Source organism: Drosophila ficusphila, unplaced genomic scaffold, assembly GCF_018152265.1.
Source record: "Drosophila ficusphila isolate 14025-0441.05 unplaced genomic scaffold, ASM1815226v1 contig_791, whole genome shotgun sequence".
Classification (NCBI taxonomy): domain Eukaryota; kingdom Metazoa; phylum Arthropoda; class Insecta; order Diptera; family Drosophilidae; genus Drosophila; species Drosophila ficusphila.
Genome location: NW_025064737.1, coordinates 28,557,589 through 28,574,722, shown reverse-complemented (window position 1 = coordinate 28,574,722; position 17,134 = coordinate 28,557,589). Strand labels below are relative to the sequence as shown.

Here is a 17,134-nt window from a genome sequence, read left to right as displayed (position 1 = left end):
ATCGATTGATTCTCTAAGCTGCTCATTAAAGCTCGACTGCAACGGTGATTTGGTCAGTGGAGGGCTTTACTTGTTTTAATTATTCAAACACCCTGTTCTTTGTGTACTTGTAATACGTGTATATTGTGTAATTGTCAGCATGGAGGAGATCCGAGCCGTGGTGCACCTTAATGACATAAAGTGCCCCGGAAAACCAGCGAGTCACCCCGGAGAAGCGTTCATTGGTGCTGCGGCTTCTGGACAGTCAACGGAGGCGTTCCAACATGGCGGCCAGATCAGTGTTCTGGACCGGCACAGCCTCAGCCTGGTGCGCTGCCACAATCCGAGCAATCCCCATCTGCTCCTCACCCAAAAGCTCCATTTCGATGTGCTGTGCACCCGCGAAAGCGAAAGCGGGGATGAGATTGCCGGCCTCCTAAGCAACCTCTTCGAAAGGCGACGGGACGGGTTCCTGATGCACCTGAAGGTGAAACGCGAGTGCCACCTGATGTTGCTCCTCGACACTCTGGCGATCCAGGTGAGATCGAAGCTTCAGCGCGAGGGCCTCCACCTGGATCACGGCCTAGTGAGGTTCGCCAAGCTCCTGGAGGAGGATCACGGAAGAAGCGGCAGTTGGAACGGGAACGGCCTTCAAGCCCAGAGTTCCTTCAAGGACCTCCATGGCCTGATGCTGTGGCTCCTAACTCAGTACAGGATGCGGGCGGAGCGCAGCACAGGACCCGGTCACGAAGCCCTGGAGGTGGAGTACGCGGTGTCCTCGGAGGAGAGGCGCCTCCAGTTCAGTGTGCGCCTGCATGTGCTGCTAGTGGCCTCGGAAGAGCTGAGTGCGATGTCCATGCAGGGACTCCGTCGCAACTTCGGTGACCAACAAGTTACCTCAGCGGTGCAGGTCACTGAACTCACATCCTTCGTGATGCGTGTGTTCAAACGGAGTCGCGGGCAGGTTTTGTACATGCCTGTGCTGTTTCACGTGGTGTCCACTAACTCCCAAGTGGATGCACGCAACGCCCAGCTCCTCAGTTTGGCTCATCTGATCAGTCAGCACAGTTCCCACCGGCCTGATTCCGTGGTGAGTGCTTCTACTTATTTTCCTCGAAATCTTACTACTCTGTTCTCAGTCTTCAATCAGCAGCTTTGGCTCCCTGAATAATTTGGAAGTGCATCATCAGGAGATCCGCGATCGTTTCAGACTGCTTCATGCCAGTCTGGTGCAGTACATCCAGAAGGCGGAGCAATTGAAGAGCTTCAGCCAGAGATTAGATGACCAACTGGCCCAGTTCGAGGAACTGCTGAAGCAGTCGGCGGGTTCTGAGTTCGGGCATATTCTACAGGCCTCTCAAGCGAATCTTCACTATATGAACAACCTGATGGGAAAGCACACCTAGAAGGCTGAAATTTGATCCGTTTTGTTCGTTGTACTCTTGAAATGAAATGAGTTTACTGTCTTGAATCTAAGCACATATATGTATTTTAGGATATCAAAATTAAAGCATTCAAAATTATAAAGTGAAGTGGAATTAAGAGGAAATTTCGGGACCATGAACAGCCACTCGGCGACCAAAAAAAGCCACATTGTGATGGTGGCACTTGCGGATCCCAAGCGACGTGGCTTTGTGGACGAGCAGGGTCTGGCGAGCGATGTTAGACTCTTGGACAACAAGTCGATCTTGCTGAAGATGCAGCCGACCGCAGGAAAGTCGACGAACTTCGTGGAGCCACCTCGCTACTACCGCCACTTGGAGTTCGACGCCATTGGCTACGATTTTGAGCCCCATATCAGGTCCGAATTGGGCGACTTGATTACTCAGATGTTCCGCCACCACCGTCATGGCAGTCTGCTGCGTCTCTCGTCCCACAGGAACCACAGTCCCCTCCTGCTGACCCGTCTGCTGGTCACTGAGGTGGACAAGCTTATGGTCGAGATGCGCTTCCGGCTGAAGTCAGTGAACATCGACTACTTCGACGTGCGCAAGTTCGACATGGTGAACATGCTGGTGGAGCCCGCAGCGGTTCCCACTCGCAGGAGGGTTACCCCGTGCGGGAAGAGCGTCTCCAGCACCAGGGAGCTCTTCCAGTGGATAGTTAACGACTTCACCCCGTTGAGAAGTCGTGGAGTGGGAGATGAATACGTGGACTTTGAGTTTGTTTACCGGGACAGCATGGCGGAGCAGCACAGGATCCATCTGTCCCTGTTCAGCATATTCGGGAGCGAGAGCCGGTCCGACTTGGTGGAGTTCTTCAGGAGCTTGCCGCAGGGAAGGCAGAATGGGAGCACCCTCCTGAACGACTGCCTGAAGGAGTCCTTCGACCTGAAGTCCCCCGCTCCAACGGTTGTGTTGTTCGAGTTGCCCATATCCCCCGACTTGGTTGAGGCGAGGCGAAAGATCCTGAAGCTGGCGGACGTGGCCTACGGAGCCCTGGAGAGAACCCGAAAGGTTTTGGCAAAATCGGAATCGAAGAGTGTTTTGCAGAGCTTCGTAAGCCTAACCAAGGGAGGCAGGGCCTATGGAGGTCAGTGTCAGGTGAAATCAGATATTTCCTTGGCCCACTGGCGCCGCACTGCCAGATTCTCGGACGAGGACTACAACGGGCTGGCCTATTGGTACGGCCGCATCGACTCCAAGTTCGCGGCGCTCAAACTAGCCATGGAGCAGCACTTTGTGGACCTGTACCGGAGGAAAAGTCTAGACCTTCGCAGCGAGATCAGGTCGATCAACCTCGACTTGAGCGAGGATAACGATGAAAGCGGCGGCGATCGAGCGAGGCCCCAAAGGCCACCAATCGCGTTGGACTCCTCCAGGAAGGCATACACAGCCTTGAAGAAGGAGTTCAAGAAGATCGAGCTGGAAGCTGAGAAAACAGTTTATGCCCCTACCTTGAAGGTCTACATCAGCACGAAGTGCTACGAGTTATCCGAGGCGGAGAGGACCCTCAGGCAGAAGGAGATCGAGAACCTGAGGCTCGGCTTGATTCAGTTCATCACCACCCCCGACTCAAGCATTTCCGGGGAGTAGAAGTTTAACCAGACGCCACCCAGCCATCGTGATGTCTAGTGAAACTCCTCTTTCCCCAGGGAAACATCGAAGCACATACTTTGTCAATTTACTTTACTTGATCGATCTTTTGCAGAAAGACAGAGGTTTTGTAGGGTATACATATAATATAATATACATTTATATATAAATACAATATTATTGTCAACAATATGTTTCATAGTAGTTAAACAGATTCCCCAGCTGCGGCTCCATATTTAATGTGTAACAGTTAAATAGTTAGCTGAATGCTAAATAGGCAATAATATTTTAATATGAGCAGCACTTAATGCCAACACTCAAAGCAACAACAACTAATGAATGTTAAGTCAATGCTATATCGATTCGATTCGACTGGTATTCGTAATTAGACAACAATTTGCATATAGTGTTATTCTCGGTATATAAATATGTATGTTGGCAATGTTCCTGTTCTCGTTCAACAACTTTAAATCGTTTCTCTTGTTGGATATGTGCATTAGGCGATGGTTTTTGTTTGGGTCACCGGGTAGTTCAACCGGGATTTGTACAGAAAGGACTCTCTACGGTGCACAAACGAAACCTAAACTGAGCAATCTGAACGTGGTTTCAACTTAAGCCAAACGGATGATATAAAATGCAGTGCCACTAAATCTAAGCCGACGTTAGTCAACGAAAAGTAATCGAATGTGCTCTAAAATACTCATGATTTTCCGGTGTTTCCGTTGGCTCTGTAGATCCTTCATTTGAGTATGCTGAAGTGTTCCTCTATTTCCTCTACTTTAAAGCTAAGCCTAAACACGGTTGTGCATGGAACCTCTAAAACTTAATTGAATTGAATTAATAAATTATCGGTATATTTTGATGGGGGTCCACAGTTTCTGAAGTGCGTTTTTGCTTAACCACCTTTTTGAGAACACTCGAAGATCCTAAAAGACTCGTTCTGCTTGCACAGCTCAGTTCAAAATGCCAAAATCCGAAGACCTCTTATTGCTTAGCTCCGGAACACTTTTCCTTGTAATTTTTCCCTTTGTTCCGCAGTCTTTCCATAAAATACGGTTCCAGAGCTGAACTCTAATTGGGCTTCTTCGTAAACCTACTGGACACTGGGCCTTGCTTCAACTTAAGACTTACATGTGTATATAAAAATATATATAGTATATATATCGTATTGTCGCCCAGAAGCTGGTTGAAAATTTCGTGTTTTTTATGTATATCGTTGGTTGGCTACACAAAAGCGTTACGTTGTTACGTTGTTACGTTGTCTATATAATGCATCATGCAATCAATGTCTGCTTATAAATGCTGTTTCTGCCCCTGGCTAACTGGAAATCTAATCTCTGCTGTTGCTCCGAAGAACGGTCCTTACTTTTACACCTGAGCCGGTTTCGCCTGCTTTCCGAGTACCATGAGCAGTTTCTGTAGGAATCGCGTGAGGCTTACTGGAAGGCAGAGAAGTCGAAAGTCGGATTAGCATTATACCATAGAGCCGGCCGATCTACAAGTTAGCTAGAGTTAGGGGTGCAAAGAAAAGATTGGGGTTGCAAAACTTGTGGAGCGTTAGTGGAGTTAGTAATTCGGCTAGAAATCAGTGCTGAAGAAAGGCAGGCAGTGAGTCGAATGGAAAACCCAAGTAAACTAGGATAAATAGCAAACTTAAAAACCTTTGACGCCGCTTTGGGACGCACAACCATCATCAGCTTTTGTAGAACTTGCGTGAGTCCGCCTAGAAATTCAAAAATGGGTGGGGATCACAGCGTGAATAAGTGAAATCAATAGGAAGAAAGCAGGTCTCTGGCGGGATTCCTGGCCAGCACTTACCCATGGTCTTCTGGAACCAGATGGGCTTGTTCTTCCAGGCGATGAAGACCAGGTAGACGGGTATGCTGGACAGGATCATCAGGATGCCGTAGCCGGTCTCCACGGGACTGGCGTACATGGGCACGACGGTCACGAACATGGTGGCGATGAGGTACACGATCGGGAACACCAGGGGCACGCGGATGGGGCGCGGCAGGTTGGGCTGGGCCCACCGCAGCCAGGGCAGGCACAGCACGGCCACTCCGATGCTCAGCTGGAGATTCGGGAGGAATTAGGTGTTACTATAGATAGGTATGGCGGAACTGCTTTCCGCTTACCCAGGTGGCGAAGCCCACGTAGTTGATCAGCGCGAAGATGTCCGAAACGGTGAGGTACAACATGGACAGCAGGGCCATGGCCAGGACGGCGGGCGTCGGCGTGAACCTCTGGATCTGGATCATGGTCAGGATCTCAGGCATCTGGCCGTTGTTGGCCCCGGCGTAGAACAGTCGCGAGGAGGTCAGCAGGATGCCGTTCACCGCTCCGAAGGTGGACAAGGCCACAAAGACTGCAAGGAGTAGGGAAGGGTATAAGCAATCATTGGTCTGTGAAGAGGGGAGAGGGAACCCACCTGGAATGGTCCAGGCCAGCATGCCGAAGGCCCGCTCCGCGTAGGTCACTGCCACGGCCGAGGAGCCCAGGACCTCGTCCGGCGACAGGATGGTGTAGAAGGAGACGTTCGCCATGACGTAGACCACCGTGACCAGCGTGCAGCTGATGGCGATGGCGCGGGGCAGGTTCTTGACGGGATCCTTCAGCTCCTCAATGATGAAGTTCAAGTAATTCCTGTCAACGGCAGAGCAAACAAATCCAATTAGTAAGTGTCCCTCCTCGGAGCTCGGAGCTCGATGTCCCGCGTAATCCTCTTACCATCCGTTGTAGGCAAACAGGCCGGAGTAGAAGGACAGGGCGATGGAGGTCACTTTGGTGTCCGTGTTCTCGAACGTAAAGTACTGCACATTGCCGAGATAGAGCTGGTAGATGCCAGTGGCAATGATGATGAACAGGGCCAGCAGCTGAAAGAGGGAACAGGGAGTGAGCCTCCGCCCGGGAAAGCCAACCCGATCCAATCTATCTGACTTACTTTGGCATATGTGAAGATATCCTGCACAGCGGTGGCCCATTTGACGTCCCAGCAGTTGATTAGGGTCAGCACGACTGCACAGTAAATGGAGAACAGAACGCGAATTGAGAAGGCCGCTTAACCCACATTCGAGCCCCATCACGACTTCGGAGTCACGCCGAAGATATAAGTCCGGGATGCGAACGACCCATGTGGGTGATGTAATAACGCGAGGACTTTCATGTGACGATGTGACAACTCGTTATTTATTGCCCGCCATTGTCTCACGCGAACGCACTTGATTCCGCACAATTAAATCGGAATTAATACTAGCAAAAAAGTAAATAACTCCGACTATCAACAAGTGCCTTTGGGCAGTGGAAACTATAAACTTTGGGAAGTGAATTTCCATTTAAATAATACTATATGACATTTGGCATTCCCGGAGAGTTCTTCTCGAACTTCATCAGCTTATTTTGCAATAAATTAAACTTTTTCGATTTAACTTGTTATTTAAGTGCTTCGATAAATACCAAACATCGGAACGAAAATTAAGCATTGCAACTCATGTTAGTGCGATAAATATCACGAATGTGATTACTACTTTTCCCCTCTAAACTGGCGTTTTTATTCGGTCCAATCTGGACTTGTTTCCAAGCTAAAATCAAAACAAAACGAGCGCACTCCTCCCCTGCGAATCATCTGGCACACTGATAAGCGCTGCTGGCAAACTCTTCCAGCGTGCTTATTTGCCCACCACTCGGGGGTGCATTTGAATTGCTTCTAATCTATAGGTCAAGTACGCGAGTGCAGAGATTGCGTTTGGGGGAGGTTCTTCCGCCCCCTCTGATAATCAGGCAATGTATTTAGCCTGCGGAACTCACGTATGCAGCAGACGGCGAGGAGGCGGGCCGAGTCCTCCGGCGGGGAGCACTCCGGGAAGAAGGGCTTCAGGACGTAGGTGCTGAAGGTGAGGGCCACGATGGCCTGCGAGCAGGGCCGCACGATCATGCACTCGATCCAGAGTCGGATGAAGGCCATGAAGGGTCCGAAGGTCTCCATGATATACGCGTAGTCTGCGCCCGACTTCGTGATCATCGTGCCCAGCTCCGCGTAGCAATAGGCACCCACCTGGAAGCAAAAAACGTTTAGACCGGGCAAGCGAAGTCATCCAACTCCTTTTGAGCTTCAAAATGTTTGGCAAATGCTTGGATTTCCTTTGACGAAAAAGCCTTCAAGACCTTTAAAAATACTTCGTCCTGTCGATTCTTTTCATTTCCAATCCCGAGCTACTTGAAAGTCTTGAGCGAAGACGCAATCGTTGTCATCTGTCAGAGCCACTGCTGCGTATACGTAATTTTATTGAACTGAAGCCGCAGCTCGTGCGTTTGACACGGACTTGACATGTTTGTGTGCGTGCTTCTGAGAGTGTGTGTGTGCGGGGGTGCGTGGGTGGTCGGGCGGTTGAATTGGGTGCAGGAATTTCAATAATTTCATTAAGCGACGCAGTGGCACTCTAGCAGCATTCGTAATTGAATGGGAAAGTCCTCTCCCTGCTCCCCCCATCCGCTAACCCACTTTCCCAGCCAAGCTGTTGTTCACCAGATGGTTTTCACCACCTGGAGCGACGGCAACAGGTGTCTAGGTTACGGAACGCCCTGCTCCATTTGCATATCAGGTTATTCTGATTAACGGGCTCACACTCACCATCGAGAAGAGTCCGGAAATGACCCAGACGATGAGGGCCAAGTTGACGCTGCCCGTGTACATCAGCACTCCCGTGGGCGACACGAAGATGCCCGACCCGATGATGGAGCCCACGATGACGGTGCAGCCGTTGAGCAGGCTCATCTTGGCCTTCAGGGTCACCTCACCTCCGCCGCCCCCATCGCCACCCTCCGCCTCCCCGTTGGTCAGCTTGGCGGAGGCGTCTCCGTTCCCGTTCACGATGGAACTCTTCCTGGAGGAGTTCTTCCGGTTCAGCGACTCCGTTTCCATGCTGTCAGCACTGGCGATGGTCTTTCAGGAGATTCCTGGAAACGATAGGTCAACAGTCACCAAGTAAGTAAACAATATATTTATATTTGTTCAGTTTATTAATGCAGCATAGAACTTAATTCATACAGAGGTTTCCGTTTGGCCCATAAGCTGTCAGTTTCGTTCGACACCTTTGACCTTTAACAGAATCTAGCCCCCATTGATTAATTACATAACATTGTTTACACTGTATGGTTTTATAGTCCCATAAATTACACGTGTTTAGTTGATCCCAAGGCTATTTATAGAGAATCTTTTTAGCTTAGTACGTATTTAAGCAAACTTCTGAAAAGAAAAAGTATTTTCCCTGGATTCGCGTATCTCGCAGTTAATGAACTCGCTTTTTTAATGGTGCTAATTATTCATTCGTCTCGGGAGAGGAACTTTGCGTTCCTGCCATTGACATTGAAAAATGGCGTACTAATTAGGAAATCCAATCTCAAATATTAGGTTCTATATTATGTGCTAAGCAATGTTGTCTGGGGTTTAACATATAGTATGTCTCAATTTTATGCTTTGCGAATGTTAGCCGCCGTTTCGTAATCTCAGCTTGTCAATTTCGAAAGAAGGTGAGGCCCCGATTTCTGGTTCTCCCTTTCGCGATCCCCGTCCCTTCACTTGAGCGAAAGGTAATTAAAGGTCAACGGCTGAGCTGAAGTAAAAAGTTTGCTCTACTTTTACCTGTACTTTATTGTATATATGCGTCGTTGTTTTGGGCAAAAGCTTTTAACGTATTATATGCACAGGAAAAAAAGTGGCGTGGTGATAAATCTCATTGAACTTGTAAGTTATAATTTAATGTTATAAAAAGTATACGTTGGCAGAGATTTATTACATGGCGGACAATTTGAGGCTTCGTTGAGTGGAATTTTTCTACAATCGGGCGTGACTTTATTATCTCCAATGCGCGTCGATGAGGAAGCATTGGACTTGGCATTTAAAATTCGGACTGGAGTTCGTTAAACCCGCGAAATTGTTTTTTGTAATTCCTTTCGGTGTAAAAGCCTGACAGAGCCCGAAGATTGATTGATAAGCCTCCGAGGAACGCACGTGCGGACCTACTATATGAACCCGACACAAAGCCAAGGAAGTGGATCCCCCGCCACGCCCACCTATGGGATTAGGTCACGCCGATTGTTTACTTTAGCATTCGGTGGGAACAAAAAAGGGGAAAGGGGCCGGTGGGGACTTCCTCAAAGCGAAAGCAGTGGACCCACGCTCGCATAAATTAGCATACCATCAGAAGGCGAGAACAACAAAAGCAAAAGCGGTGTGTGATTCGGTTATGGAATAACTGGTAGAACGGCACAAGCAAAACAAACAGGTGAACAAACCAATAAACACCAGATCTATAACTCGGAGACCCTCGACCGCTAATTGGGCATTTGGCCATCTGATGTTCTTGGCTTAACAGTTGGCCAGCCAAGCCGAACGGAGTGAAAACGGCCGAACAAGATCCATTTTCCAATTGCTCCAGATTTCGCCTGATGCAATAGCGGAGTAGACAAATCGGCATTCGGGGTATTCCGCTAAATGAGTGCGGAATTCAGGTGAAAATTAAGGGGGAAATAGCGAAACTACATCTGTGGAATTCACAATGCAACTCGGTTTGCATCACGCTTAGTCACTGCCTCCACGGGGCTCTTTTTTCGTGTGAAAGGCATTGTCATTAGCTCACTCCGAGGCAATTAGCTCTTTCACTCCGGCACCACCGCTTACTTGACCCAATTTGTGCATAAATCCAGATACAAAACGCCGAAAATGGTGTTCGTGTGCACCTGGGGCGTAAACAAAAACACATCACCACGAAGAACCAAGTCCATTAATTTTTGTATAGAAAACAAAACGCTTTGTGTAGTCCGCATAAATCACTGTACTGGCTATCAGTTTCGAGGCAAGTGCTTAATATACGCATAGTTGGCTTGGGCTATCATCTAATTGAAGCTAATTGTGGAAAAATTAGATTTTTTGCTGCAAAATATTACTGATATCATCCAACAAACAAAATTGGAACAAAATAATAGGGAGTTACTTTCAGGCGGAAGCGAAAAAACAAATTCATTAGGAAAATCTCATTAATGGTAAATGGATTAAAATGTGTTGTTAAAACTCAATTCAACTAAATCTAGATTCCTCTGGTCCCAGCTCATTCTGAATTCCGGACTCATAAGTGTTTTCCTTGCACTGATTTCATTATCACCAGCCACATCTCAATCAACTAATTCTTATCAGGGGCTCTTAGGAATTTCGTTTTATTCACAAAAACCAAAATTAGAGGAACCGGCTTGAGTCGCATGTCGATTATCAACAGGTCCGAGTAAGTCGTTCATTTAAACCAATTCTAAATTTATACTTTAAACAGAAATTGAGCATTTCGGGTATGTTGTATATAAAACAGCTCTGCACACATAAATTGTTTTCGCTAGCGTTTTTATGAGTTGCCGAAATCGCCTCATGCGTTTTAATTAAAATTTGTCTTTCACCGCTGCTGTCGTACCGATTGTTCTCTTATTTTATTAACACTTTTTAATGCTGTGGTTTTTTATTGTTTGCGTTCTTGAAGTTTATCCCAAAACACAAGTGTTGCGCACGCAGCGCAAACATTTTTTATCTGCCTGAACCGTTTGCCATTTGACTAATGCTGAGCACTGCGTACTTAAGAGGCGATTAGGAGGGCTGAGCACCTTTCCCGGTTAACTTAAGGCTCTGCTAACTGATATTTCTAGTTACTAACAAGTTGCTCCGGAGAACTAGAACCGCACGCAGTCAGCGGGTACAGCAAACTGACGGCCACCGGCGACTCGACTCCGCTCCGAGGCATCTTCGCTCCGGAAATCTCAGCCACAGGTTAATCGGGTTCGGCACTGGTCGGCTGTGGGTAATCTCCTACACTCAGAGGCCGAAATATGGGATCCCTCACGGAGCTAAAGTGAAGTTTTCACGAGCTCTTGTACTTCTTGTCCTTCTAGGGATGCAGAACTTATAAATACTTACAATTACAAATACATTTTTAATACTTTTAAGTAAACATTTAGTTATCTTTAAAAAAGTTTGGTTTTAAAGTAAGGCGTAGGAATTGTTTATTCATTAATGAATTACTACTTAGATAAAAATGACTAGCATTTCCTGAAAAGTGCCTAAAGCCCAGTTCTGCGCTACTTCGAACGTGTTCGATGTTCGTTTGAGAGGCTCGCTTGTTTCTAACCGGCATTCTGTGTTTTTGAATCTGTAATTTCCCCGAAACAAGTTTTTGACGCGGCGCTTTGTTTGCTCCCGTGATCGTGGTTGTCGGACTCGTACCTTTTGTTTTTCGGCTTTCGACGGAGATTTGGAGGTTGCCGAAAAAGGTTCTCATTCTTGTGTTCTTGTGTTTGCCAGACGGGCGGGAAATGGTACATGCTGGCTTTTATCTAACAGATACACAGGGACAAGCTCAAGAGCAAGTCTAATTTAGTTGAGGGTTTTCTGCTTGTTTGCCGAGTGGTAACAACCTCCGGGTGTTGAAGTACTTGGAGCTGCTCTGTTGAGGTACGAAAGTATCTTGTGCGCACAACAATAATTGCCGTGTGTCTTTCTTCGGTCACACGAATGTGTGTAGACAGTCGGCTGGACATGCAAATTATACACCAGACGCTCTGATTTTCGCGCGCATATTCAAATCTATTCCTGCCCACTTGCTCCGATCTATAATTGAATATATCCGCACCGGAGACTTTGCTGCATCCACACACAAATGTCTTTATTCAAAGCCGTCGCCGCAATTTGTCGCCAGCTGAATGGCAACACAATGGCGACGCCTCTGCAATTTCTCTGTTGAATTTACTTAAATAACTTGTATTACCGAGAGAATGTTTGCTGTCTTTCATCGTTACTTCAACATGAATTTCGCTTCGGGCCATTCGAGTTTATTGACCAAAGGTACATAGCCAGGGGTCCGGCGTTTGATGATTGGACTGCCGATTGTTTCGATCAGTTCCGAGGCCGGTTCTCGGTTCCCAAACTGCTAAGTGCCCGTCATCGAGTTGCTTAATCTCCCCTTTATTAGCAATTTGTGTATATAATCCCGAATTAACGACAATTGGGACGTCACAGCGGCCGGTTAGGAGGTATTTCTCTGTGCGATCATCCTATTAAGTGAAATCTCCACTCTTGTGACCTGACTTGTTAGTCAATTGATTGATATGTTTTATGTTCGCTTCGTAAGCATGCTTCTATTTTACTTTGCTAGAATGCGAAACGTCACAGCTTAAAGCCCAACTTTGCTGCCTGAGAACAACGCAGCTTATTTCGCAGTCAGGAAAGGTATCATATAAATATGTGAAAACAACTCATTACAAACCAAACTGTTTTTTAAGTGAATTTCACAGGGTAGAATGCAAATCACGCTTGCGTATTGAAATTGTGTACTTAATTCTTAATCTCCGACATCTGTTTGATTTGACAAATGGCGGGTTTCAGGCTCGGCAAACAATTTAAGCGCTTTCATTAAATTAATTTTGTGATGCATCGCGCAACTGCCAATAAATTTTGGGATCTCCCTCAAGGCCAAGGGTTTGTTTCGCCTCGTGGGGCTTTGAACTGGTCGAAGTGAGGACGAAGAGTGGGGCATTTGGTACTGGCTCAACAAGCGTGCCAATACCCAATAAGTTGGGGAAACACACCTTCCCAGGAAAGGTGGTTCGTGGGTATTATCTTACCACCGCCGAACGACGCACATTAATTTAGAGATCGACTCTAAGCCAAGTACTTACCGACGTGGCTGGCATTTCAACTACTATCTCACGTTTCGTGACGTTTCTGAGCAAATCTCGGGCGGACATTGCATCAGACTCTTTCCGATAAATAGGTAGTATCTGATTAACCACGGAAAACGGCGCCAAAGTGTCTGGCAAAGCTTTCGGAAGCTGTTAGCGTGGGTGGGCGGTTTGTGACGTCAGGAATATGTATTTGTGACGTGCTGGCCAAAAATAGCCCACAAAGGGCATGCGAAAGACAAAGTGTCATGGATTCTGGCATACTTACACACAAATTATAATTGATTTTTTGCTTGGCTTGCTGACCACTTTTGTTCTCTGCGCACTTTGAGTTAAAACGGGCTAGTTCCAAACATTTTCAGACCTTATCAGATAAAGTTTTGTGAAAGTAAAGCAATTGTTTTTTCTTTTAACTAACGTCGTTTGCTTTGAGGAAATATGTGTAAGACCCGTTTGGCTTTCGTGGCCACAGCTCGCGTTCTACTGACGGGCAGTTCGTGCTTACAGCATCGCAGAAAGCGAGAGAGCAATCCGCAGAGTAGGTATTCCATTCCCGAAACAACTCTTCGGTAGGGGGAACTCGAGAGCAGGAGCCTTGGCCCTCGGCAGACCACGTTTTGGAACCTTTCGCGAACTGCAAATTACCTACTTCGCGGCCGAGGGAAACACACAACCCCCGGCGTTCATCAAGGGTTCTTGGCGGCTTGGTCATGGGCAGGGCCCTCAAATTATGCCAGGCACTCGAGCTGCTTGGATTTTTCTCTGGTCTTTTTGCCCAAAACGTCTGCTCACGTTTGCGGCGATTCAAATGCCTTTGTTGCCCGCGCATAAATTTCGGCTTCGCACAACGAATTCTGAGTTGCTGCTCTCTGGGAATTTCTCATTTTGTTTCTTGTACTCAGGGTCAGCGCGGTCCTGCTGCGCATGTCCTGCGAAAGCTTTTGAGCTTAAGTGTCGTGGGATATTCAAAAACGATTTTGAAAAGCCAGTGTATCTTGTATATGGGTTTTGGCACAGATAAGATAATATATGTATTATATTTTTTAATATGTATATAAACGTGCAGCTAAGCCACAGCCAAATAAAAAAGAGGATATGTTGGCTCAGAATGTCTACATTAAGTATTTGAATACGCATCAGATTATTTACAAGTGAGGACTCTTACCTACCTGATGGTTGGTGAATTCGGTAAGCAATACTTTACCTATCTGAGACTTGAACCCTTTTCTATGTTTTTACGTCTTTACGTTGAGTGAGTCGTATTTTTGCAGCCACAACATTTTCGCTTAACTTACATTACAAAAAGCTAGATTCAATAAACATATTTATCTATATATTTATCTATATATATTTTTTTTTGATGAGATATTTCTTTGGGAATTTCTTGGTTCAGAATACATATTTCCCAGCGTCTTTTTAATCCTTTTCATACGCATCTCGTTATGGTTCTTTTCCCTCCAGGGCTTTCAGCTATTTGTAAATAACATATCGTGTAAATCCGGTGGAATTTGGCACATGTGTTGCATCCGGGAGCACAATGCAGCCCGGCGGGAGAGTCCCTCAAATCCCGCCCAGATTCAGCCACCGGCAAAGGTGTGTGTTGACAAGGCCAAAAGCGGAAGGTGGTGTGCGAGTGTGCGAACCTCGGCCATGTGTGCGGTGTGCGCCAGCAACTTTGATCCAGCTGCGAACTGTTCATGCGTGGAAGCTGCATTGTTTGGTGCTTAAAAGCGATTGCCGCTGCCACATAAATGCACTTGCCACCGCGCCCCCGTTGCGTATACGTAGTTGCAACACGCATACGCACTGTTGCACCGCCATAAAGGCTGTCTCCCCATTCCCATCTGCCTCTGCCGCCCCAACCGCCCCCACTGCCCCCACTGCACTTGCTTATTAGTTTGTTTTGCAGGAGGGTAAAATCAATCAATGGCCTCACCTGCCGCCTATCACCCGCCATCAAACACAATTTGATGGCATCAAAGCTTCGTTTGTGTGCCTAGCCCACGGACAGGATGCCGAGCAGGCAGGATATGAACGGACAGCGGATGGGGGACGGGGGCGGGGGCGGGGACAGAGGACGCAGGACGCAGGACTGCAAACTACGGACTGTCCATCGAGGACAGCGGCGCATATTTTGCCACATGACAGTTTGCTTTCGCATCTATGTCATGGCTGTGTCTGCGTTTTTTGCGCCGCTTTTGATCCTTACGTGACTGCGACAATTGTCGCCTGGCACCTGTATCATCACAGTCCTGGAAAAGTGGAGATGCACTCACAAAAACGTAAGACTAAATTGAACTCAGTATTTTAACTTTATTACATTCAAGAACATATATTGGTTTATTTATAAACATGGTTGAAAGTGTGCGACGTTTTCATTGTGTCAGATGTACTTGAAAATTTTGATTTGAGACATTTTTTTTCAATTTTTCTAAATGTAATCTTTCCTATCTGGACAATGGCACCGCTTTTTGTCATTTTGCGTTGGCGGCAAAGTTTTCCCGGCACTACACCACGTTTGCAAATGCAAATTCAAATGCTCGATTACAGTTGGCTAGAAAAAACTCATATGCATTTGCTTATCGCTTCGTGCCTGAGCAAATTTTGAATATTTTCCAGCAATGCTGATCAATGAAGTGCGCACTTTTTGCCGCCTCGGTGGGTAAAACGAGTTCTAAGCTACTTACTACCCGAAGTCCTGTCTCGAATTGCGATAAATGTTTGGCAGACGCAGAGAATAGTACGTATACGTATACGTATACGTATTTCCTTGACGATGGGAATGGCGTTCCTCCACCTGCAAATTTATGCACTTTCTGACCAAGAGAGCCAGGGACTCTGGAGAAAATGAAGTGCAAAGCTGCTTTTGAAAAGCCTGGAACTCAGGACTCAGATGGCGGGCAGTTATGCAAAGTGCTGCCAGCTGTCGGATTATGATGATTTTCATGGACCGAAATCAATTTGGGGAAGGCATTTCGCAAATGAACATTGGCTGGCGCACAATCAAAACTTTACTAATTACGAAAACTTGCCGAAAAATCTTCTTAATACAATAAGTGCGACAATGCCCAGTCGCTCCTTCTGCCGGGATCCTCGAACCCAGCCAGCAAACAAAGAAACAGGCAAGTGAGAAATTAACTTGCGTTTTCAATTACCAAAGAGTCTAAGGAGCCAGGACAAGCTGACAGGCATCAAAATCAAAGGATGTGGAGCACAGACGCCGTCTGCTGACAATGCGAAAATGCAAAGAGCAAAAGCACTTGAAGCTCACAATATTGAAAGCGGGAAACTCCGGGGAAATGGAAAACGGGAAACAGAGAGCTGACTGGCGACAGCAGCCATTCTGCCACTGGTTGTATTTTTCATGAGAATGGCCAAGTGCAAAACTTGGTAGAGCGCTGAATTACGCTCGAGCTGTCACTATTTAGGCTCCTAAAACTGTTTAAGAAAGTGTATTGGAAGCTTTTGCCTGCTTTCCAGACATCAATCCTTTTCCATATTTGATCTGGACTCTTTGCGCCACTCACCTGAATTTGCTCTTTATCCCCGCTTTTACTTATGTTGTTTACTTTCTTTGCTCCTCTGCAGCAATTTGCATATCCATTTCTGAGTCCGATTCGGGATTTGCATATCCACTCCCCCGACTCCTTTCTCCATGATATCTTTCACTTCGCCGAACAATTTATTCTTCCCTTTCAGTTTTAATTATCTGAAAGTTGTTTGATCTGTATCGAATACTTCTGCCACATTTGGATTAGTTTTCCTACCCCATTTCCCAGGGACTCCGCCCTGAGGTGGCACAATTTTCCGACCGCCAGGGAGCGTTTTCCATTTGCCACAATCATTCATGTTTTTTAATTTATTTAAAGACGTGAGCGGGATGGTTGTGGCTGGTTGTCTGGCGACATCAAAAAGCCAGTCGCCATTTGACACTCGCGCCTTGAAAGGATAAAGTTTATAATTTCATAGACTTTGCAGCTCCTTGGCGACTTCTCCCGCCCCTTTTCCGGGACGGCGTCTTGAATTTATGCGCTGAATTAATTATGCACGTACGGAGTACGGAGTCGGAGGATCCCGACTCCCGGCACTCCGGACTTCCTCGGCGGCTCCTCTGTTTGTCTGGTTAGTTTGTTTTCGGCGGCGTTGACGGCGCATTTAAAATAATTGCTTGGCGCTGGAAAAAGTGAAGCTTTGCGATTCGTGTGAAAAGTTTGCACTGCGCTCGCGGCATAAGCTCATAATGGATTTGTTGGCGGGCTTGTTGCGTTTTTTGCACTCGCCGCACAGTTTTGGCTTTCGAGCTTGCGGGTTGTGGCAAGAAGTTAAGTGGGATAAGAAGGCAGCCGTAATTGGGTGCGCCTGCGATGAGCTAATGTAAGTTATGGATAGTTGTGAGTTTGGGTGACAGC

General features: G+C 46.9%; 3 protein-coding genes across 4 annotated transcripts; 2 read left to right on the top strand and 1 right to left on the bottom strand.

The window, feature by feature from the left end:
- Positions 1 to 21: 21 nt before the first annotated feature.
- On the top strand, positions 22 to 1,506 carry LOC108086834. Its single transcript, XM_017183881.2, has 2 exons — positions 22 to 1,069; positions 1,119 to 1,506. Exons 1-2 carry the CDS (start codon positions 140 to 142, stop codon positions 1,383 to 1,385), a joined length of 1,197 nt encoding a protein of 398 aa, XP_017039370.1. The 5' UTR covers positions 22 to 139; the 3' UTR covers positions 1,386 to 1,506.
- Positions 1,506 to 3,206, top strand: LOC108086833. The gene has a single exon (XM_017183880.2). The coding sequence runs from the start codon at positions 1,539 to 1,541 to the stop codon at positions 3,012 to 3,014; it is 1,476 nt and encodes a 491-aa protein (XP_017039369.1). The 5' UTR covers positions 1,506 to 1,538; the 3' UTR covers positions 3,015 to 3,206.
- On the bottom strand, positions 3,091 to 13,190 carry LOC108086832 (Y+L amino acid transporter 2). 2 transcript variants are annotated; one of them, XM_017183879.1, is made up of 10 exons: positions 12,994 to 13,190; positions 7,642 to 7,967; positions 6,819 to 7,065; positions 5,956 to 6,029; positions 5,742 to 5,887; positions 5,443 to 5,657; positions 5,150 to 5,379; positions 4,833 to 5,085; positions 4,676 to 4,737; positions 3,091 to 4,453 (listed from the first exon to the last, which is right to left on the bottom strand). In XM_017183879.1, the coding sequence occupies exons 2-10, from the start codon at positions 7,930 to 7,932 to the stop codon at positions 4,451 to 4,453; spliced, it is 1,521 nt and encodes a 506-aa protein (XP_017039368.1). In that variant the 5' UTR covers positions 7,933 to 7,967; positions 12,994 to 13,190; the 3' UTR covers positions 3,091 to 4,450. The 2 variants fall into 2 exon arrangements, with proteins under 2 accessions (XP_017039368.1, XP_017039367.1); XM_017183878.1 differs by lacking the exon at positions 12,994 to 13,190 and adding an exon at positions 10,706 to 10,756.
- Positions 13,191 to 17,134: the final 3,944 nt, after the last annotated feature.